General features: G+C 39.6%; 1 protein-coding gene across 1 annotated transcript in view; it reads left to right on the forward strand.

Annotated features, from left to right (window-relative positions):
* Positions 1–25,166, forward strand: part of DCAF5 (DDB1 and CUL4 associated factor 5) — a 218,713-nt gene that overhangs the window by 96,878 nt on the left and 96,669 nt on the right. The window contains exons 6-7 of the mRNA XM_053697992.1: positions 6,196–6,409; positions 16,328–16,394. Of these exons, the coding sequence (XP_053553967.1) occupies positions 6,196–6,409; positions 16,328–16,394 (281 nt within the window). The remainder of the gene's footprint in view (positions 1–6,195; positions 6,410–16,327; positions 16,395–25,166) is intronic.

Genomic DNA, 25,166 nt, shown 5'->3' on the forward strand with positions numbered 1-25,166 from the left:
TATTTTAAATGGTACCGGTGTTGTACTATTTGCTCTCAGGCAGGACATAGATGAAGATTTCTGCCTGGAGGATGATGATCTTAGCATTTGTAACTAGGGTCCACTGCTGTTCCCACATGAGCTGAGGAGTACAGGAAAACTTCAGTGTGAGGAACAGTTTTTGCTATACAGCAATGAGGTATGTTCAGTCATTTTTCTGCAGAGACTGTGTTAACTCAGAAAGGCTGACAGTATCCCCTTTAGGGGAAGGGGAAGCAGTAATCCTAGGGTTAAGAGGTTTTACTAGCTTGCATAAAGGGCTTGTTTTGTGTATTTATTTTGGGCACTCAGTTTGTATGTGATACTGGAAGGACAAACATTTGGGTGTTCTTTATTGGGACTTTTGCAGAGGGTTCATTTGGCTTATATTGGGGTTATTATAACCCACATGGCTTCAGGCAAGGTTTTTTTGGATTTGGGTAGGCCCCAGCCACATCGAGTGTGGTGGGCGGGGCCTATTTCTTTCATGTAATTGGCAAGAGTCCATGAGCTAGTGACGTATGGGATATACAATCCTACCAGGAGGGGCAAAGTTTCCCAAACCTCAAAATGCCTATAAATACACCCCTCACCACACCCACAATTCAGTTTTACAAACTTTGCCTCCTATGGAGGTGGTGAAGTAAGTTTGTGCTAAGATTTCTACGTTGATATGCGCTTCTCAGCATTGTTGAAGCCCGATTCCTCTCAGAGTACAGCGAATGTCAGAGGGACATGAAGGAAGTATCACTTATTGAATACGATGATTTCCCTAGCGGGGGTCTATTTCATGCGTTCTCTGTTATCGGTCGTAGAGATTCATCTCCTACCTCCCTTTTCAGATCGACGATATACTCTCAATTTACCATTACCTCTACTGATAACTGTTTCTGTACTGGTTTGGCTATCTGCTATATGTGGATGGGTGTCTTGGTAAGTATGTTTTTTATTACTTAAGACACCTCAGCTATGGTTTGGCACTTTATGCATTTATATAAAGTTCTAAATATATGTATTGTACTTATATTTGCCATGAGTCAGGTTAATGTATTTCCTTCTGCAGACTGTCAGTTTCATATTTGGGTAATATAAACATCTTTTAAAGAAAAAAAAAATTCTTACCTGGGGTTGAGTCTTTTTCTCTTGTAAGGTGTATCCAGTCCACGGATCATCCATTACTTGTGGGATATTCTCCTTCCCAACAGGAAGTTGCAAGAGGATCACCCACAGCAGAGCTGCTATATAGCTCCTCCCCTAACTGCCATATCCAGTCATTCTCTTGCAAGCTCTCAACATAGCTGGAGGTAGTAAGAGGAAAGTGGTGTAATATAGTTAGTTTTTTCTTCAATCAAAAGTTTATTGTTTTTAAATGGTACCGGAGTTGTACTATTTTATCTCAGGCAGCATTTAGAAGAAGAATCTGCATGCGTTTTTCTATGATCTTAGCAGGTTGTAACTAAGATCCACTGCTGTTCTCACATATGTCTGAGGAGTGAGGTAACTTCAGAGGGAGAATGGTGTGCAGGTTATCCTGCAATAAGGATGGGCCGGCATCTAAACTTACATTCTTGCATTTCAAATAAAGATACCAAGAGAATGAAGAAAATTTGATAATAGGAGTAAATTAGAAAGTTGCTTAAAACTGCATGCTCTATCTGAATCACGAAAGAAAAAAATTGGGTTCAGTGTCCCTTTAAAGGGACAGTATACACTAATTTTCATATAACTGCATGTAATAGACACTACTATAAAGAATAAGAGGCTCAGATACTGATATAAAACTCCAGTATAAAACTGTTTAAAAACTTACTTAGAAGCTCTCAGTTTAGCCCTTTTGAAAAGGTAGTTGGAAAGCCCACTGCAAGTGGGAAATAAGACACTCCCCCCCCCCTTCTTTTGCATATGAAAAGACCCTTTACACAAACAGAAGCAAGCTGGAGTAGGTAGCTGACGGTATTCTCATAAAACTTTGGGGCTTGGTTAGGAGTCTGAAAATCAGAGCAATGTTGTTCAAAAAAAAAAAAAGAAAAACTAAACATTTAAAAAAAACAAAAAACTTTATGGGCTATATAAATTGATCATCTACAAAACATGCAAAGAAAAAATTAGTGTATAATGTCCCTTTAAGTTCTTTTGAAAGACTTGCATTTTAACCAATCAGTGCTGAGTCCTAGGTAACTCCACGAGAGGGAGCACAATGTTATTTATATGGACCACATCAACTAGCGCTGTCTAGCTGTAAAACACTGTCAAAATGCATTGAGATAAGAGGCGGCCTTCAAGGGCTTAGAAATGAGCATATGAGCTTACCTAGGTTTAACTTTCAACTAAGAATACCAAGAGAACAAAATGTAATGATAAAAGTACATTGGAACGTTGTTTAAAATTGAAATGACTCGGATAGCAATTTTAATTTTGACTAGACTGCCCCTTTAAGTAATATAATTTTGACTGTTTAATCCTTTTTAAGACATTACACAAGAGCTGAATTTGTTTAAGGATGACATGGCCTACAAAACAGAATTTATTTTTTACACTAAATTTCCCTTTAACACTTAAGACTTGTTTGTGTCGATACTTCTATGTTTTTTCATGAGAGACTGATAAATTGTCAGGATATATATTCTGATATTTGTCACTACTGTCAATCCATTTTAGTTTAGAATCTTAAAGGAATAGTCTAGTCAAAATTAAACTTTGATAATTCAGATAGAGCATGCAATTTTAAAGGGACAGTCTGCCCTAGAATTTTTATTGTTTTAAGAGATAGATAATCCGTTTATTACCCATTCCCTAGTTTTGCATAACCAAGACAGTTATATTAATACATTTTTTACCTCTGTGCTTATCTAAGCCTCTGCAGACTGTCCCCTTTTTTCAGTTCTTTTGACAGACTGGCATTTTAGCCAATCAGTTCTTATTCCTAGGTAACTTCACGTGAGTGAGCACAGTGTTATCTATATGATTCACATGAACTAACACCCTCTAGTGGTGAAAAACTGTCAAAATGCATTCAGCTTAGAGGCGGCCTTGAAGGTCTAAGAAATTGGCATATGAACCTCCTAGGTTTAGCTTTCAACTAAGAATACCAAGAGAACAAAGTAGTTTGGTGATAAAAGTAAATTGGAAAGTTGTTTAAAATTGCATGCCCTATCTGAATCATGAAAGTTTATTTTGGACTAGACTGTCACTTTAACTTTCTAATTTACTCCTATTATCAATGTTTCTTTGTCCTCTTGGTATTTTTATTTGAAAAAGCAGATTAAGCATAGGAGTTGGCCCATTTTTGGTACAGCACCTGGGTAGCGCTTTCTGATTGGTGTCTAAATGTAGCTACCAATCGGCAAGAGCTACCCAGGTGCTGAACCAAAAATGGGCTGACTCCTAAACTTACATTCAAGTAAAGTTGAAAAGGGCAAATTAAATTACTGACACTGTGAACAGTGAAAAGAGAAAAAAGAACCAAACTACTATATGGAAGGTCCGTTGCTACCCTCTAACAATATACAAAAACTAATCCCTCAAAGGAAAGAGCTTATAGCACTCCTCCTCTAAATTATTACATACTTGTTAAAAGATAACCTTTATTAAAAATAACTAAAACAAGTAACCCTGCATAGCGCTCCCACCACCACCTAATAAAAACCCGGCCCATTTTTGGTTCAGAACCTGGGTTATGCTTGCTTACTGTTTTGCTAAATGTAGCCACCAATAAGCAAGCGCTATCCAGGGTGCTGAACTTAAAATGGGCTGGCTCCTAAGCTTTAAATTCCTGCTTTTTAAATAAAGATAGCAAGAGAATGAAGAAAAATTGATAGCGGGAGTAAATTAGAAAGTTGCTTAAAATGGGATGCTCTATCTGAATCATGATAGAAAAAAAATTGGGTTTAGTGTCCCTTTATCTGATCTTGAGTGTGTGTAAACTATAACCATCAGTAAGGGGTATATTTATACATACAAATTACTTTTTTTTACGTTCTCTCTTCTAGCGTCAGAAAGCTTATATACCTACCAGTACAAAATATGAATAAAATGATAGATTTGTATAAAAACTTTTTCCTACTAGATCATTCTTTTTGGTAGCAAACTCTCCCCACCCCTACAATAATCAAGCCCATATTTAACATAAATTAGTGTGCAGAAATAATTTATCTCGAGAGTTATCAAGATCACGTAACAGGCTAGAACAATGCAAGTGAAGTCTCAATTGCACTTTAAAATAATTTGGGTTTTTTTGTTGTTTTTTTGCTGAAAACATGTTCAGGATTCCCAATGTCTTGCAGTGTTGTCATGTTTCGTTTTGCCAACGAGTATACTTACGTAGGCTTAGAAGTGTTCACGTGTCCTGTGAACTATATAGCTGCAGTTTTTTCAGCCATGTAAAGTGCTCAAGACACATCCAGACTCCTAAACCCTGATCTCTTTAACAAAGGATACCAAAACGACAATATAAATTTAATAGAAGTAAATCGGATATGTTTTTGTAATAGCATGTGCTATCTGAATCATGAATGTTTGTCTATTTTAACTTTATATTAATTATAATATATAATATCCCTTTAACTCCCTTTTAAATCTGTCTTGTCAAATCTAGATGTCATGCTGCTTCTGTACCAATAGATGGCATATGAACATATGTATATGTTTTACAAACTTCCAACGTAAGCATATCAGACAGGTTGTGACAAGAAGGGTTAGTGGTTATTTGATACTGGCACTGCATTTTTTAAATTTCTGTCTTTCTTTACAGCTGTAGCATAACTCCACTTCACTATAATACATTATGGGCCAGATTACAAGTACAGCGCAAAAGTTTGCGTGCAAACAATAAGGGGTTTATTACGGGTGTTTGTGCGCATCCGGCTTACCGCTAGAATGATTAATGTGACTTCAGAACTCTGGTTAAAGGTTGTGAGAAACTAAAAAGTGTCACAAAACACATAAAAAATACATTACAAAGTATAGTTACACTCATAATAATGCTATCTAATAAAATATTATTTAAAAAAAAACATTGTAAAAAAAAGTATAACGGCTCAAAGGTGTTGGTAGATAGAATGATGCATTCATAGAAAAGATTAGTCCATGACTAACATGTAGATGTATTTTTAAAGCTGCATTAGTTGTTTAAAAAGTGACAAAATAAGTGTAAAGTTTTAGTGTCTGTAAAACACTGGGAGCTGCCATGTTGTAACTTGTGTTACCTTCTTTGCTGTGGCCAATTAGGGACCGTTATAAATAGGTCATTAGAATGTGCAGCCAATGGTTGTGCTGGATTTAACAGTGTTCTGCACTTCCATTTCTAACAGGAACTGAAAAGCTCACAATTTCAGAATGGAATTACAGGCAAAGAGGACAAAATAAATAATGAAAGTATATTGCAGAGCTGTTTTATTATATACAATTTATCATTTTATATCACCATCTCAAAGTGTTTAATGTCCCTTTAACATATAGATACATATACATTTCTAAACTTGCATACGTATGTATGTTGGGCATATGTATGTGTGTGTATATTTATTTACAGAATATATATATATATATATGTGTGTGTGTGTGTGTGTGTGAATATGTGAAATATTCATATTTCATGTCGGTTTAGGGCACATGAGAATGTGATCAGGTTTGCGCAAGAGTGGGGTGTTAGGTTCCCCCCCCACACACACACACAAACTTTTCTTCATTCACTTCTATGGGGGAATGCGAGAGCGTTAATTAGAGCTCCTCTTGTAATCTGGCCTTATATGTTTTTTTCTTTTTCTGTGGTTTTTGTTTTTTACTATTAGACTGTGTAAATGTATTTAATTTATTAATATGTTTATTTCCTGAAGTATTTATGTGGGCTCCTGTCTAGCAGCAGTGGGAGATACATATGCAGTTTGACATATTGTGGCAGAAATAGTGGCCAGAATTATTGCTTTAGTACACAGACACTAATCTTGCTATATCTTACTGTATGCACATGAATGTTAAAATATTATTTCTCTTATGTGTTCTAAACGTTCTTTGAATAAGGTAGCTTGTGTCTTTTGTGTGTATGTGTGTGTGTGTGTGTGTGTATGTGTGTGTGTGTGTGTATGTATGTATATATATATATATATATATATATTATAATATAAAAAAATATAATATAATTCATATTCTAAAATGTGATCCAGACTCTTTGCATTTCAGCTCTCTATTACGATACGGGGGAAACCTGTCTTTACAGAGTGCTATGAGTGTGAGATTCAACAGTAATGGTACTCGGCTTCTAGCTCTTCGACGACGCCTCCCACCTGTCTTGTATGACATTCACTCACGTTTGCCCATCTTCCAGTTCGACAACCAGGGCTACTTCAATTCCTGCACTATGAAGAGTTGCTGCTTTGCCGGTGACAGAGATCAGGTGTATAGATTTTATTATTAAATTGAATGAAGTAGATGTGGGTATACTCTGTCTTATTTGGCACTGAACACTGTTATGGCATGCTTCTAACTGGCAGTATGAAATTGCACTATGCTATCAAGCAATAATAAGTACAGTGCTATCATATCCAGGAGTAGTGTTGTGCTTATTTCCATCTTAATATGAGGAGAGTCCACGGCTTTATTCCTTGTGGGGAATACAGAACCTGGCCACCAGGAGGAGGCAAAGACACCCCAGCCGAAGGCTTAAATACCTCCCCCACTCTCCTAATCCCCCTGTCATTTTTTGCTTTTGTCACAGGAGGATGGCAGAGAAGTGTCGGAAGATTCGGAGTAGACTCTTATAATGGGTAGTTCTCTTCGTTTATGGGACTGGAGTTTTAAGTAGTCTTGTCAGCCTCTCAGTGAGAGCATTGACGAAGGTTAGGGTATGGAGATGCAGGGAGAGTCTTTCTGCAAAACCATCCAGATTCGTATTAACAGCTCCTAAGCAATCGGTGTAAACGAGTTTCACTGCCTGCTTCTGTCGCTCAAGTCCATGCCAGGTGCGATGCGACAGGACTGTCAAACTTGAGAGGCTGTTTCTGTTCCACGGCGATGATTCCGGTAAGATTGTTTCCTTTTATTTCATATGATAACGTAAGAAGACAGGGTTACAGTGTGACTCCTTTATCTGTAATGGAATCCGGGTTAAAATCTCCGGAAGGGTATTATTGAACAGGGGGGGATTTATACATGATTTGTTTTATTATGTTTTATGCTGCGACATGTGTGAGAAGAGGCTCTGGCAGATGTGAGAACATTCAGGTTTTGAATAACTGCGCAGCCTGTCAATTTGGTGCGTTTTCTTCCTGCTGCAGGGGTGGTCCTACATGGCAATCCATGTGACCGGGGATGGCCTCATTAACTTCCTCTTTTCTGACCGAGCGGTTTACAGGAGACAAAGCGGTTTTCTTTGTGGGCCTGGGTCATAGGAGGTGGTGAGTGCCCCAGCCATTGGGGTATAAAGGTGCCATTTAATATTTTTCTGTAGTCCATTGTAAAAGCGCAAGCCATGGAGGACTCTGATGCGTTAGAGGGTACTCCCTCTTTAATCAAATCTAATACCTGTTTTTATTGTGAGGAGGCTACGATAAAGTATTTATATCCAAAAGAACAAGATGTTTAGTACTACTGGACTGTCCACCTCTGAGGGTTCTCTGTCCCGCGAGGTGCGTTCCCTGCAATCATCACCTATTACACATGCAGCTCCCCATTGCACTACTTGTTAATGAGGAAAGGGTGGTGCCTTTTCCTGTAAAAATGGAAAATATTATTAAGAATGAATGGGAAAGACTTGGATTTTCTTTTTCCCCTTCTTTCTTTAAGAAATTGTTCCCTGTTCCTGATTTCCAATTAGAGTTGTGGGGATCTATCCCTAAGGTGGATGGAGCTATCTCCACGCTTGCTAAACGCACCACTATCCCGCTTGAGGATAGTTTGTCGTTTAAGGAGCCCATGGATAAAAAGCTAGAAACTCTGTTAAGAAAAATGTTTCAGCACACAGGATTTTTATTTCAGCCTGCAGCGGCGGTTGCTGCGGTGGCTGGAGCTGCTACCTATTGGTGTGACTCTGTCGGAGATGATCGAGGTGGAAACTCCCCTTGATGAAATCCAGGAAAGAATTAAGGCCTTGAGGGTAGCTAATTCGTTTATTTGTGATGCAAATATGCAGATTATACCCATAAATGCCAAGACATCAGGCTTTTCTGTTCTAGCCTGCAGGGCTCTATGGTTGAAGTCTTGGTCGGCTGACATGACTTCCAAATCTAGATTACTTTCCCTTCCATTTAAGGGGAAGGTCCTTTTTGGTCCAGGTTTCGACTTTATCATATCCACTGTCAATGGGGGCAAGGATGCCTTTTTGCTGCAGGATAAGAAGAATAAAGCTAAAGGACAGGGTCATAATTTTCGTCCCCTGTTCAGATAAGTCCCAATGCCAGCAGCCCTCCGCGAAATCCGATCAGCCCAAGGGAACTTGGAAACCATCTCAATCTTGGAACAAATCTAAGCAGAACGAGAAGCCTGCCGCAAAATCGGCATGAAGGGGCGGCCCCAGATCCGTTACTGGATTGTGTTGGGGCAGACTATCTTTCTTTGTGGAGGCTTGGCGGGGAGACGTGCAAGACCATTGGGTTCTGGAGGTCATTGCCCAGGGTTACAGTATAGGATTCAAATCTCATCCACCCAGGGGCAGATTCTTCTTATCAAACCTGTCGTCAAGACCAGAAAAACAAGACGCCTTTTTAGGGTGTATGAGGGATCTCTCCTCCCTAGGGATCCTTGTACCAGTACCTTTAGCAGAGAGAGGTCAGGGATACTACTCAAACCTTTTTGTGGTCCCAAAGAAGGAGGGTACGTTTCCCCTGATTCTAGACCTAAAGTGTTTAAACAAGTTTCTGTTGGTGCCATCGTTCAAGATGGAGACGATAAGGTCTATTCTGCCCTTCAAGAGGGACAGTTCATGACCACAATAGACTTGAATGATGCTTACCTTCATGTGCCAATTCACAGGGATCACTTTAAGTTCTTAAGATTCGCCTTTCTGGATTAGCACTTCCAGTTTGTAGCTCTTCCTTTTGGTCTGGCTGTTGCTCCAAGAATCTTTACGAAGGTTCTGGGGACTCTGTTTGCGGTGGCGAGATCCAGAGATATTGCAGTAGTGCCTTATTTGGACGACATTCTGGACTAAGCTCCGCCCTGCCGGCAGGCAGAAGACCATTCGAGAGCACTTCTTCTTCTTCAATCTCATGGATGGAAGATATACTTAGGAAAGAGTTATCTGGTTCCCAGTACCAGAGTGGAATTCCTGGGCATGATAGATTCCGTATCCATGAAGATATTTCTTACAGACCAGAGACGTTGCAAAATTACTTCCAGTTGTCTTGTCCTCCAGACCTCCTTAAGGCAATCTGTGACCCTGTATATGGAGGTGATTGGGCTCATGGTGTCAAGCATAGATATCATACCATTTGCCAGATTCCATCTCAGACCTCTACAGCTATGCATGCTGAGGCAATGAAACGGCGATCACTCAGATCTAGCCCAACTGATTTCTCTAGACAGCCGATTGAGATAATCACTCTCTTGGTGGCTCTGTTGAGATCGCCTGTCCCAGGGGGACATCCTTCTTGAGACCATCCTTGGAGATTGTGACTACGGACGCAAGTCTATCAGGATGGGGAGCCGTTTGGGGTGCCAGGAAGGCACAGGGCCGGTGGACTCGAGAGGAATCTCTTCTCCCGATCAACATTCTGGAACTTTGAGCGATCTTCAACTCTCTGAAGGCTTGGCCTCTTCTGGGTTCATCCCAGTTTATCAGATTCCAATCGGACAACATTACCTTGGTGGCTTACATCAACCATCAGGGGGGAACGAGAAGCTCCCTAGCCATGAGGGAAGTATCTTGGATTCTGGATTGGGCAGAGGTCCACAACTGCTCTGTCAGCGATAAACATTCCGGGTGTGGACAACTGGAAAGCAGACTTTCTCAGCAGACAATCGTTTCATCCGGGGGAATGGTGTCTCCATCCAGAGGTGTTTGCGGAGATTTGCAACAGATGAGGGAAGCCAGACTCAATACCAAGCTACCCAGATACGGGTCGTGGTCCAGGGATCCCCAGGCAGAACTGATAGATGCCTTAGCAGTGCCCTGGGGGTTCAACCTAGTTTACATTTTCCCCCCGTTGCCACTTTTACCTCGTGTAGTGGCCCACATAAAGCAGGAGCAAGCTTCGACTATTTTAATTGCTCCGTCGTGGCCGCGAAAGATGTGGTTTGCGGACCTGGTGGGGATGTCATCATCTCTTCCATGGAGGGTACCCTGTCTGCTGGTACAGGGTCCCTTTGTTCATCACAATCTAGATTTCCTGAGGCTGACTGCGTGGAGATTGAACGCTTAGTCCTAGCCAAGAGCGGGTTTTCTGAGTGAGTGATTGATACTTTTATTCAAGCTAGAAAAGCCGGTCACTCGGCGCATCTACCATAAGGTGTGGAGGACCTAATTATTCTGGTGTGAAGAACGGGGATTCCCTTGGCATAAGGTCAGTGTATCCGGGATTCTTTCCTTTCTCCAAGAGGGTTTGGAGAAGAGACTTGCTGCTAGTTCCTTAAAGGAACAGATTTCGTCTCTCTGTGTTATTACACAAGAAGCTCGCTGAGCTTCCTGATATTCAGTCTTTTGTTTAGGCTCTGTCTAGAATCAGGCCTGTGTTTAGACATTCCGCTCCTACTTGGAGTTTAAATTTGGTTCTTAAGGTTTTGCAAAGGGCTCCATTTGAGCCGATGCATTCAGTTGACATTAAGTTGCTGTCTTAGAAGGTTGTTTTTCTATTGGCTATTGCTTAGGCACGCAGAGTCTCTGAGATGGCAGCCTTGCAATGTGATCCTCCTTAACTAGTTTTACATGCTGATAAGTCTGTTCTTCACATTGGGTTGGGTTTTCTCCCTAAGGTTGTGACTGATTGCAACATCAATCAGGAGATTGTGGTTCCTTCCTTATGTCCTAATCCTTCTTCTTTGAAGGAACGATTACTTCATAATTTGGATGTGGTTTAAGCTTTGAAATTCCATCTTCAGGCTACAAAAGATTTTAGACAGACTTCGGCCTTGTTTGTTGTCTATTTGGGAAGCGCTGAGGGCAGAAGGCTTCTTCCACTTCCCTATCTTTTTGGTTGAGGAGCATTTTCCGCTTAGCATATGAAACAGCGGGACATAAGCCTCCTTAGAGGTGTGGCTTCTTCTTGGGCCTTTAAGAATGAGGCCTCTATTGAGCAGATATGTAGGGCAGCTACCTGGTCCTCCTTACATACTTTTTCAAAGTTTTACAAATTTTTACGTTTTTGCTTTGGCTGAAGCAGCTTTTGGGAGAAAGGTTTTGCAGGCTGTGGTGCCCTCATAATAGGTTTTGCCTCCTTTTTAACCTCCCATTTTCATTCAATGTTCTCTAGAGCTTATTTATGTGTTTCCCACAAGTAAGGAATGAAGCCGTGGACTCTCCTCATATTAAGATGGAAAACATAAATTATGCTTACCAGATAATTTCCTTTCCATCTGTATGAGGAGAGTCGCACGTTTTCTCCGTTGGGCGGACTTAAATTTGTTTTTTGTTCTTCTGGCACCATTTATACCCTGATATTTCTCTTACTGTTCCTTGTTCCCTCGGCAGAATGACTGGGGGATGAGGGGAGTGGGGGAGGTATTTAAGCCTTTGGCTGGGGTGTCTTTGCCTCCTCCTGGTGGCCAGGTTCTGTATTCCCACAAGTAAGGAATGAAGCCGTGGACTCTCCTCATACAGATGGAAAGGAAATTATCTGGTAAGCATAATTTGTTTTTTATGTTATCTGACGAGCAATTCCAAATATTGTATAAGCTGCAGACTGCACATTGCATGACAATGCATTACATGTACTTAGTTTAGTGACAGTGATTAGATATGGGCACTGTGCCGTGTAATGACAATATGCTGCCTAGTAATTTGCAGAATAATTTATACTACCCAGTGAATGGTCATAGTGTCATCTTGTAAACATACTGCAGCTATTTAGTAATATATCCCTTAAAGGGACACTCAAGTAAAAAATTAATCTTCCATGATTCCGATAGATGATGCACTTTTAAATAACTTTGCACATTTTGTTAATGGAAGTAAATTGGACAGTTTTGTTATATTTACACGTTTTCAGTCACCAGGTCCTACTGAGTATGTGTGCAAGAGTACACAGAATATACGTATATGCATTTGTGATTAGCTGATGGCTGTCACATGATACAGGGGGAGTGGAAATATACTTAAAGGGACAGTCAACCCAAAAATTACTGTAACTTATTTAGATTAGTTAAATAATGATCTTTACAGTAAACTGTAGCCAAATTTTCATCTAAGTAAACTTTGGCAGAAAATACACTTACGGATCTCATCTGGCCTTTTTGAAATGGCCGGCTGACCCCTCCTTCTCTGACGTCTCCCAAAAGCATGCACTAGTACAGGATCCTTTCCTTTCTTCTTGTCCATGCACGCTCCTGCAATTTCAGCTCTCTAGCAGCTGTTCATACCCGGCACTCACTGCCTCTCATCCATGCTGTGCGCTGTGTGTTACAGAGAATGAGAGGCAGTGAGTGCCAGGCAGGCGGCGATGTGATGGTCTGTGCCCCTGTTTTAAGATTGCTTTATTTAATACTCCAATGAGATTATAGAGAAATAATATCCAACCAGGAGCTGACTGGGCACTAGTATAAAATAGACCTTACCAAGCAATTGCTATTATATTTTCTGTTTTTAAACTTCGTAATGCAAATAAGCTATATAATAGGGAAAATGATTGCAAGCAGAATAGAAGAATTAATACTGTTAGTAAGTAGCTGCTGATATTCAAGTTGCGAGCCTCCATCAACAGCGTGCACCCACAACCTGCAAGCAATCAGTGTGAAACCGAGCGCAAATTTATTTCTGCCTAAGTGCCTGACCCATTCAGGGAAAGTGATACCTTTGTCTCATGTCATCATAGTTACAGTGTAACCTATTTTTACATTATTCTATAGAACCTATCCCCTAAAGAATGGAGAGACGTGATATAGGTAATGGTGTCCACAGAATAAAATTAAGATTTTTGTCCAGATGTACTATTACAATAGGAGGTATATTTTGTGCACAGACATAGCTTTAGAACGTCTACCTACTGTGCGGCTCTCTGTAAGACGTGCAGCTCTCTGTAAGAGCGTCTCTCCAGCATTTTTGTTGAGGGGTCAGTTCAGGGGTCAGTTCTGTCTGTTTTCGGATATCCTTTGTGCACACCTGTCAGCAGCGACGACAGCCTGTAAGTGTTGTAGAATTGTTGCTTAGTAATAGGCACTTAGGCAGAAATAATTTGCACCCGGTGTCCCAGTACTGTGCGATCACACTGGCATTAGATAAATGTTCTAGAACCTGCAATATGACAATGACTTCTATATTAATTAGCACTGTGCACTTATTGCAGGCGGATCGCACAGTACAGGGACACCGGGCGCAAATTATTTCTGTCTAAGTGCCTATTACTAAGCAACAATTCTTCAACACTTACAGGCTGTTCGTTGCTGCTGACAGGTGTGCACAAAGGGTATCCGAAAACAGACAGAACTGACCCCTCAACAAAAATGCTGGAGAGACGCTGTTACAGAGAGCTGCACGTCTTGGTTATGAGGTAAGAGTCTGTATGATTTGTTTGTACAAAACGCAGGCAGCTCACGTACAGTAGGTAGACGTTCTAAAGCTATGTCTGTGCACAAAATATACCTCCTATTGTAATAGTACATCTGGACAAAAATCAACACACTCTCCAGCCTGTTTGGTTCTTATTTTATTCTGTGGACACCATTCCCTATATCACGTCTCTCCATTCTTTAGGGGATAGGTTCTATAGAATAATGTGATGACATGAGACAAAGGTATCACTTTCCCTGAATGGGTCATGCACTTAGGCAGAAATAAATTTGCGCTCGGTGTCACACTGATTGCTTGCAGGTTGTGGGTGCACGCTGTTGATGGAGGCTCGCAACTTGAATATCAGCAGCTACTTACTAACAGTATTAATTCTTCTATTCTACTTGCAATCATTTTCCCTATTGTATAGCTTATTTGCATTACGAAGTTTAAAAACAGAAAATATAATAGCAATTGCTTGGTAAGGTCTATTTTATACTAGTGCCCAGTCAGCTCCTGGTTGGATATTATTTCTCTATAATCTCATTGGAGTATTAAATAAAGCAATCTTAAAACAGGGGCACAGACCATCACATCGCCGCCTGCCTGGCACTCACTGCCTCTCATTCTCTGTAACACACAGCGCACAGCATGGATGAGAGGCAGTGAGTGCCAGGTATGAACAGCTGTTAGCTGAAATTGCAGGAGCGCGCAGGGACGAGAAGAAAGGAAAGGATCCTGTTAGTGCAAGCTTTTGGTAGACGTCATAGAAGGAGGGGTCAGGCGGCCATTTCAAAAAGGCCAGATGAGATGAGTAAGTGTATTTTCTGCCAAAGTTTATTTCGATGAAAATTTGGCTACAGTTTACTGTAAATATCATTATTTAACTAATCTAAATAAGTTACAGTAATTTTTGGGTTGACTGTCCCTTTAACTTTGAAATTTGTATGAAACAAATCTACTACTCATTTGAAGTTCAGACTAAGTGCTATTGCATTATCTTTGTATCATTCATGTGTTCATTATGCAAATCTACTGTATTTACTGGTCCTTTAACAACACACAGACTCAATGTAAAGAATTAAGGTGACATTACGAAGACACACCCTTTTCTTCTTCAGTGATTTTTATAAGGCAAACCTGTGTTCTTACTATCCCAAGTTCAGACTAAACAAAGCCAATCATCGGCTTTAATCTAAATAAGAAGACATAAGGAATGCTTTTGCATTTATAACAAGTCATCTTTTTTCCCTAACACTTGCTGCTGTGATACAATACAATGCTCCGTAAGAGGTAATGGAATGTAATGATATTAGTCCTGGTTATCAGACCCTGGAATTTCTGTCACCAATTATCACAATGTTTCTTTTTTTCTGTTACAGGCTTCAGTAACATATCCACAAGGGTTTATCTTCCAGATCTGTCGTCTTGTTTATTATTTACTGTCTGTTTAATTAAGTCTTTTGCTTACAGTGCCTACAGGCTTCTCCACCCATGTAACAGCTTTCAGTAAAGAAATGTTGTGGTGCAGTAAAAAACCTTATCTCTTCTCATGAAGTTTTCATGACTCCTAGGCACATTCCTCTGTTTTCCATGTAGGAGCTTGTGCTCATAACACAATCAGATAAGCTATGCCAGCAGCTCCTGTACAGTCCTGGAGCATTGTTATGTACTATAGAATGTGAAATGACCACAATAGGTATCTCCTTCCTGTGTGACAGATTAACGTATTGCATTTTTATAAGCAGATTTAACATCCTATTTAAAACCATCTGTGCTGCAAGTGTCCATATGACATTACTGTCCATTAAATGGACTTGTCCAGTCTACAAAATTCAGAAAGCTGAAGGCTCTTATTACATTTTTGCTTCTGCTTCTTCAAATGTTCCCTAAATATCACTTATAAGGTATCTGTATTTCAAAATAAGGTACTTTAACTAACATGTATTACAGTTTTTAAAGGGATATTAAACAGTGCTCCTTTGGTAAAAACAAATATGTTATATCAAAGTAAAGATAAAATAAACAAAAAAGCAAACAATTTACTTGTTTTCTTGCTAAATTAGCACTTAGAATTCCTCACTGTAGCCCCTACTCCCAGTGTGATAAGAGTGGAACATTTTTGAAACTTAAGTTTCATTCTGACAGTTCTGAGCATGAGCAAATTTGACTCCCTAATTATCTAATCTATTCACTTAATTCTAAGACAACTTAACTAGATACAATATGACAAGAAGTAATGGACACTGCACAAAAGGAGTTTTAACAAATAAATAAAAGGTAAAATCAATTTAAATAGGTGAATAATACATATTATAAATATTTATATTAAGTATGTACCACTGCTTAGTGCTTTTTTATTACAACAATGAAATAGACTGTTTACTATCCCTTTTAAGAACATGTGGCTATATTGAGTTGTAGGGTGTTACCCATTTGCCAGTAGCATGTATACTGAAATATTCGCTATGTATAAGCATATATTTCCTGTATGTTTCAGTATAAATTTAAGCAGGTTTAATAAGCTTTGCTCACAAAAAAATCAATATATATAATGATTTAACATTCTAATGCATGTTTTTTATTGCCTTTTATGTCCAATGGCAGCAGATTTATTTATAATTACTTTTTTTTTATTTTTACTTATTTTGTGCTTTTTGTCTTGTTTTAATCTTTCAGTTTATTCTATCTGGATCTGATGATTTCAACCTGTACATGTGGAAAATACCATCTAATCCAGAAGCAGGTGTGTAAATTTGAGTCTGTCCTTTCATTTCTAAGAAAGTTACCATAGCTCCTCCAGGGATTTATTCTCTTTGCCTTTGCTTCTGCCCTAAATTTCTGATTTTAGTCTTGTCCCAAAATAATTTGCAGTGCCCCCTTTTGATCCTATGTACAGTATTTCAGTTTACCTTAAAATTACACAATAACTAGGAAAGCAGCTGCTGACAGGTTGCTTTTTGTTGTCACTGCTTGTTTACATAGCTTTTCTATCACCAGTACTGCAGTATTGAATGACAAAATAACAGTAAAATAGCTATCTGTAAACAAAATAATACCCCCAGAAGGTAAAATGACTCACTGGGAAAAATTTTCAGTACAATGTTCCTTTAAAGACACAAATCCTGGTAGTCATATCATAAACACACTGCATTTCTAAGCTTAGTACCTTATCCTTTAAAAACTGTTTGTTTTTTTGTTTTTATTAATAACTGTAGAAATCCTAAATTTCCCACCAAAAAAAAGTGTTATCCGCTGCTATAAAAATTGTCTTCTCTCATGTCGTTCTGCTCCCTCTAATGACGTTAGGCTCTCAGGTACAACTTAGGTGTGACAAAATGTTATCAATTTAATGATTGTTCCCATTCTTTGTATAAAACTCTATCTTTTTACTGTTGACCTCTTCATAGATGATTTAATCACTGATCTTTGTCTATTTGCAGTGGGTTACTGCTGTTGGAATATTTGTCATATTATTTAAATATTAAGGGACACTAAACACTAACTACATTTCATACACCTCCCTCTAATTACGGGTGTCGTCATCTTGGAGATATCTGAAGGGGAGTTACTGCACATGTGCTAACTCTTCAGCACTAGAATGCAGTAAAAGCTTAATTTCAACATGATGTCACCCTTGACTAGAGGGAGGTGGTGAATAACCTCAAACCTATGCTTATAACATGTATTTAGTGTTTAATGTCCCTTTAATATGTTATTTATTAGACTGTAAAATTCAAAGCTTCGTTCATTTTTATTTTTTTTCTAGTTCACAAATGAGTGATGCATTCAATATATTTTCTTTTCATAAGGCAGGGAGAGTCTACGACTTTATTCCTTACTGTTGGGAAATACAACACCTGGCCACCAGGAGGAGGCAAAGGCTTAAATATCCCTTTCACTTCCCCTATCCTCCAAGTGATTCTTTGCCTTACGTCACTAGAGGAGGTGGTGGAGAAGTGTCAGAAGATTCTGATAGTCCTGTAATAGGTATGTTCCCTTCAAGAGAGGACTGGAGTTTTAAGTAACCATATAACCCGCTCAGTGAGAGTATTGATGAAAATTAGTCTGGAGATGCAGGGAAAGTTTTTCTGCGAAACCATCTGTTCGCTAACAACTCCAGAGCAATCAGTGTTGACGAGTTTCACTGCTTGCTTTTAATCACTCAGGTCCCTGTCAGAGTGTTGCTACAAGGCTGTCACACTTGAGAGGCTGTATCTGTTCCACAGCATGAATCCCAGAGGGTAAGTCCGCTTTATTGTTACAGCAGGGACTCCTGTATAGGGTCACAGTGTGAATCCTCTATTCCTCAATAGGATCAAGGGTTAATATCTCCTTTAGGGAGATTATTGGGAACAGTTATGGGGATTTTTATGTTCTGCATTAGGTTTGGGCTCATAAGACTGTGTGCTTTTGGCTTAGGAACAGTCGGGGTTTCACTTTCGTTTTTGAGTGTTGCACAGCTCATTGTAGCTTAACATACTTTTGCATATCAGGGGAAGTCCTGTCTTGCGCACCACGTGACCGGGTGCAGCCTCTTTCACTTCCTTGCGATCCTGCTGCAGATAGCACTCCTGAGGAGAGCCTTTCACTGAGTGAGTGCCCCAGCCATTGGGATTGTAAAGGTGCCTGTTAATATTAAAAACGTTTGTTTTTTGTAACGTTTTTTTTATTCCATCTGTGGAATTACATACCCAAGCTTTGGAGGACTTTGATACTACGTTAGAGGGTTCCACTCCTGTAGTGAATAATACCTGTTTATATTGTGAGGAGACTGTGGTTTGTCCGCCTGCTCAATTTTGTTCCAATTGCCTAAGCACTGTTTTAAAGTCTAAGAAGGAAGCTAAGTCTGCCAATACCCATAGCGCAATTAGTCCCTCTGAGCCATCAACCTCTCAGGAGTCTATGACCCGAGAGATTTCTGCCTTGTCTACTCAAACCGCTTCACATGCAGTTCCCCACAGCACAGCTAATTCTCCATCTGGAGGGGGCTTTTTTCCTGCGGACTTTACCGCGCAGCTACAATCAACGGTGTCTGCGGACCTGAGTGCCCTACCTATCTCTGGGAAACGTAAGAGAAAGGTTAAACATAGTTCTCCCAACTTAGTCATGTAAATTTCTATTGAATCTAGCCTTTATGTCTCAGCTATCCGAGGATTAGGTAACATCAGAGGGTAAACATTCTTAGTCTGAGACGTCCGTTACTAAGTCTCTTCCGGCAAAGGAACCTTCCTTTAGATTCAAAATTGAACATTTCCGTTTTTTACTAAAGGAGGTCCTGTCTATGCTAGAGGTTCCAGAGGCTAAGCTACCTGAGGAACCTTAGATCCCTAAGTTAGACAGGATCTACGAAGACCGGAAGGTCCCATAGACTTTACCTGTACCAGTTCGTATGGTGAACATTATTAGTATCGAATGGGAAAGAATCGGAACTTCCTTTTCTCCCTCAGCAACTTTTTCTAAATTTTATAAGTTTGATGTGTTTGCTTCGGCTGAAGCAGCTTTTGGAAAAAATGTTTTGCAGGCTGTGGCGCCCTGAGATTAGGGTCTGTCTCCTTTTTGTTCCCTCCTGTTATTCCTTCAGTGTCCTCTGGAGCTTGGGTATGGTTTTCCCAACAGTAAGGAATTAAGTTGTGAACTCTCCCTGCCTTATGGAACAAAAACAAAATTTATGCTTACCAGATAAATTCCTTTCTTTCCTGGCAGGGAGAGTCCACGACAATATTTTTGTTTAGATGGCTCCCTTTTTATAATTTATTCTCGCACCTTTATACCCTGATGTTTCTCCTACTTTTCCTTGTTCCCTCAGCCGAATGGCTGGGAGGATAGGGGAAGTGGGAGGGATATTTAAGCCTTTGGCTCGGGTGTCTTTGCCTCCTTTTGGTGGTAAGGTGTTGTATTTCCCAACAGTAAGGAATGAAGTTGTGGACTCTCCCTGCCAAGAAAGAAAGGAATTTATCTGGGAAGCATACATTTCTTTCATGTAATTAGCAAGAGTCCATGAGCTAGTGACGTATGGGATATACATTCCTACCAGGAGGGGCAAAGTTTCCCAAACCTCAAAATGCCTATAAATACACCCCTCACCACACCCACAATTCAGTTTTTACAAACTTTACCTCCGATGGAGGTGGTGAAGTAAGTTTGTGCTAGATTCTACGTTGATATGCGCTCCGCAGCAAGTTGGAGCCCGGTTTTCCTCTCAGCGTGCAGTGAATGTCAGAGGGATGTGAAGAGAGTATTGCCTATTTGAATGCAGTGATCTCCTTCTACGGGGTCTATTTCATAGGTTCTCTGTTATCGGTCGTAGAGATTCATCTCTTACCTCCCTTTTCAGATCGACGATATACTCTTATATTTACCATTACCTCTGCTGATTCTCGTTTCAGTAATGGTTTGGCTTTCTACAAACATGTAGATGAGTGTCCTGGGGTAAGTAAATCTTATTTTCTGTGACACTCTAAGCTATGGTTGGGCACTTTGTTTATAAAGTTCTAAATATATGTATTCAAACATTTATTTGCCTTGACTCAGAATGTTCAACTTTCCTTATTTTTCAGTCAGTCAGTTTCATATTTGGGATAATGCATTTGAATTAATCATTTTTTTCTTACCTTAAAAAATTTGACACTTTTTTCCCTGTGGGCTGTTAGGCTCGCGGGGGCTGAAAATGCTTCATTTTATTGCGTCATTCTTGGCGCTGACTTTTTGGCGCAAAAATTATTTTCCGTTTCCGGCGTCATACGTGTCGCCGGAAGTTGCGTCATTTTTTGACGTTATTTTGCGCCAAAGATGTCGGCGTTCCGGATGTGGCGTCATTTTTGGCGCCAAAAGCATTTAGGCGCCAAATAATGTGGGCGTCTGATTTGGCGCTAAAAAATATGGGCGTCGCTTTTATCTCCACATTATTTAAGTCTCATTTTTTATTGCTTCTGGTTGCTAGAAGCTTGTTCTTGGCATTCTTTCCCATTCCTGAAACTGTCATTTAAGGAATTTGATCAATTTTGCTTTATATGTTGTTTTTTCTCTTACATATTGCAAGATGTCTCACGTTGCATCTGAGTCAGAAGATACTACAGGAAAATCGCTGTCTAGTGCTGGATCTACCAAAGCTAAGTGTATCTGCTGTAAATTTTTGGTAGCTATTCCTCCGGCTGTTGTTTGTATTGATTGTCATGACAAACTTGTTAATGCAGATAATATTTCCTTTAGTAAAGTACCATTGCCTGTTGCAGTTCCTTCAACATCTAAGGTGCAGAATGTTCCTGATAATATAAGAGATTTTGTTTCTGAATCCATAAAGAAGGCTATGTCTGTTATTTCTCCTTCTAGTAAACGTAAAAAATCTTTTAAAACTTCTCTCCCTACAGATGAATTTTTAAATGAACATCATCATTCTGATTCTGATGACTCTTCTGGTTCAGAGGATTCTGTCTCAGAGGTTGATGCTGATAAATCTTCATATTTATTTAAAATGGAATTTATTCGTTCTTTACTTAAAGAAGTACTAATTGCTTTAGAAATAGAGGATTCTGGTCCTCTTGATACTAATTCTAAACGTTTGGATAAGGTATTTAAAGCTCCTGTGGTTATTCCAGAAGTTTTTCCTGTTCCTAATGCTATTTCTGCAGTAATTTCCAAAGAATGGGATAAATTGGGTAATTCATTTACTCCTTCTAAACGTTTTAAGCAATTATATCCTGTGCCGTCTGACAGATTAGAATTTTGGGACAAAATCCCTAAGGTTGATGGGGCTATTTCTACCCTTGCTAAACGTACTACTATTCCTACGTCAGATGGTACTTCGTTTAAGGATCCTTTAGATAGGAAAATTGAATCCTTTCTAAGAAAAGCTTATCTGTGTTCAGGTAATCTTCTTAGACCTGCTATATCTTTGGCTGATGTTGCTGCAGCTTCAACTTTTTGGTTGGAAACTTTAGCGCAACAAGTAACACATCATGATTCTCATGATATTATTATTCTTCTTCAGCATGCTAATAATTTTATCTGTGATGCCATTTTTGATATTATCAGAGTTGATGTCAGGTTTATGTCTCTAGCTATTTTAGCTAGAAGAGCTTTATGGCTTAAAACTTGGAATGCTGATATGGCTTCTAAATCAACTCTACTTTCTATTTCTTTCCAGGGTAACAAATTATTTGGTTCTCAGTTGGATTCTATTATTTCAACTGTTACTGGTGGGAAAGGAACTTTTTTACCACAGGATAAAAAATCTAAAGGTAAAAACAGGGCTAATAATCGTTTTCGTTCCTTTCGTTTCAACAAAGAACAAAAGCCTGATCCTTCATCCTCAGGAGCAGTTTCAGTTTGGAAACCATCTCCAGTCTGGAATAAATCCAAGCCAGCTAGAAAGGCAAAGCCTGCTTCTAAGTCCACATGAAGGTGCGGCCCTCATTCCAGCTCAGTTGGTAGGGGGCAGGTTACGTTTTTTCAAGGAAATTTGGATCAATTCTGTTCACAATCTTTGGATTCAGAACATTGTTTCAGAAGGGTACAGAATTGGTTTCAAGATGAGACCTCCTGCAAAGAGATTTTTTCTTTCCCGTGTCCCAGTAAATCCAGTAAAAGCTCAAGCATTTCTGAATTGTGTTTCAGATCTAGAGTTGACTGGAGTAATTATGCCAGTTCCAGTTCCGGAACAGGGGATGGGGTTTTATTCAAATCTCTTCATTGTACCAAAGAAGGAGAATTCCTTCAGACCAGTTCTGGATCTAAAAATATTGAATCGTTATGTAAGGATACCAACGTTCAAGATGGTAACTGTAAGGACTATCTTGCCTTTTGTTCAGCAAGGGAATTATATGTCCACAATAGATTTACAGGATGCATATCTGCATATTCCGATTCATCCAGATCATTATCAGTTCCTGAGATTCTCTTTTCTGGACAAGCATTACCAGTTTGTGGCTCTGCCGTTTGGCCTAGCTACAGCTCCAAGAATTTTTACAAAGGTTCTCGGTGCCCTTCTGTCTGTAATCAGAGAACAGGGTATTGTGGTATTTCCTTATTTGGACGATATCTTGGTACTTGCTCAGTCTTTACATTTAGCAGAATCTCATACGAATCGACTTGTGTTGTTTCTTCAAGATCATGGTTGGAGGATCAATTTACCAAAAAGTTCATTGATTCCTCAGACAAGGGTAACTTTTCTGGGTTTCCAGATAGATTCAGTGTCCATGACTCTTTCTTTAACAGACAAGAGACGTCTAAAATTAATTACAGCTTGTCGAAACCTTCAGTCACAATCATTCCCTTCGGTAGCCTTATGCATGGAAATTCTAGGTCTTATGACTGCTGCATCGGACGCGATCCCCTTTGCTCGTTTTCACATGCGACCTCTTCAGCTCTGTATGTTGAATCAATGGTGCAAGGATTACACAAAGTTATCTCAATTAATATCTTTAAAACCGATTGTTCGACACTCTCTAACGTGGTGGACAGATCACCATCGTTTAATTCAGGGGGCTTCTTTTGTGCTTCCGACCTGGACTGTAATTTCAACAGATGCAAGTCTCACAGGTTGGGGAGCTGTGTGGGGATCTCTGACGGCACAAGGAGTTTGGGAATCTCAGGAGGTGAGATTACCGATCAATATTTTGGAACTCCGTGCAATTTTCAGAGCTCTTCAGTTTTGGCCTCTTCTGAAGAGAGAATCGTTCATTTGTTTTCAGACAGACAATGTCACAACTGTGGCATACATCAATCATCAAGGAGGGACTCAGTCCTCTAGCTATGAAAGAAGTATCTCGAATTTTGGTTTGGGCGGAATCCAGCTCCTGTCTAATCTCTGCGGTTCATATCCCAGGTATAGACAATTGGGAAGCGGATTATCTCAGTCGCCAAACGTTGCATCCGGGCGAATGGTCTCTTCACCCAGAGGTATTTCTTCAGATTGTTCAAATGTGGGAACTTCCAGAAATAGATCTGATGGCGTCTCATCTAAACAAGAAACTTCCCAGGTATCTGTCCAGATCCCGGGATCCTCAGGCGGAGGCAGTGGATGCATTATCACTTCCTTGGAAGTATCATCCTGCCTATATCTTTCCGCCTCTAGTTCTTCTTCCAAGAGTAATCTCCAAGATTCCGAAGGAATGCTCGTTTGTTCTGCTGGTAGCTCCAGCATGGCCTCACAGGTTTTGGTATGCGGATCTTGTCCGGATGGCCTCTTGCCAACCGTGGACTCTTCCGTTAAGACCAGACCTTCTGTCTCAAGGTCCTTTTTTCCATCAGGATCTGAAATCCTTAAATTTAAAGGTATGGAGATTGAACGCTTGATTCTTGGTCACAGAGATTTCTCTGACTCTGTGATTAATACTATGTTACAGGCTCGTAAATCTGTATCTCGAGAGATATATTATAGAGTCTGGAAGACTTATATTTCTTGGTGTCTTTCTCATAATTTTTCTTGGCATTCTTTTAGAATACCGAGAGTATTACAGTTTCTTCAGGATGGTTTAGATAAGGGTTTGTCTGCAAGTTCCTTGAAAGGACAAATCTCTGCTCTTTCTGTTCTTTTTCACAGAAAGATTGCTATTCTTCCTGATATTCATTGTTTTGTACAAGCTTTGGTTCGTAAAAAGCCTGTCATTAAGTCAATTTCTCCTCCTTGGAGTTTGAATTTGGTTCTGGGGGCGCTTCAAGCTCCTCCATTTGAACCTATGCATTTATTGGACATTAAATTACTTTCTTGGAAAGTTTTGTTCCTTTTGGCCATCTCTTCTGCCAGAAGAGTTTCTGAATTATCTGCTCTTTCTTGTGAGTCTCCTTTTCTGATTTTTCATCAGGATAAGGCGGTGTTGCGAACTTCTTTTGAATTTTTACCTAAAGTTGTGAATTCCAACAACATTAGTAGAGAAATTGTGGTTCCTTCATTATGTCCTAATCCTAAGAATTCTAAGGAGAAATCGTTGCATTCTTTGGATGTTGTTAGAGCTTTGAAATATTATGTTGAAGCTACTAAATCTTTCCGAAAGACTTCTAGTCTATTTGTTATCTTTTCCGGTTCTAGAAAAGGCCAGAAAGCTTCTGCCATTTCTTTGGCATCTTGGTTGAAATCTTTAATTCATCTTGCCTATGTTGAGTCGGGTAAAACTCCGCCTCAGAAAATTACAGCTCATTCTACTAGGTCAGTTTCTACTTCCTGGGCGTTTAGGAATGAAGCTTCGGTTGATCAGATTTGCAAAGCAGCAACTTGGTCCTCTTTGCATACTTTTACTAAATTCTACCATTTTGATGTATTTTCTTCTTCTGAAGCAGTTTTTGGTAGAAAAGTACTTCAGGCAGCGGTTTCAGTTTGAATCTTCTGCTTATGATTTTCATTAAACTTTATTTTGGGTGTGGATTATTTTCAGCAGGAATTGGCTGTCTTTATTTTGTCCCTCCCTCTCTAGTGACTCTTGTGTGGAAAGATCCACATCTTGGGTAGTCATTATCCCATACGTCACTAGCTCATGGACTCTTGCTAATTACATGAAAGAAAACATAATTTATGTAAGAA

The sequence above is a fragment of the Bombina bombina genome, chromosome 1 (assembly GCF_027579735.1).
Source record: "Bombina bombina isolate aBomBom1 chromosome 1, aBomBom1.pri, whole genome shotgun sequence".
Taxonomy (NCBI): Eukaryota; Metazoa; Chordata; class Amphibia; order Anura; family Bombinatoridae; genus Bombina; species Bombina bombina.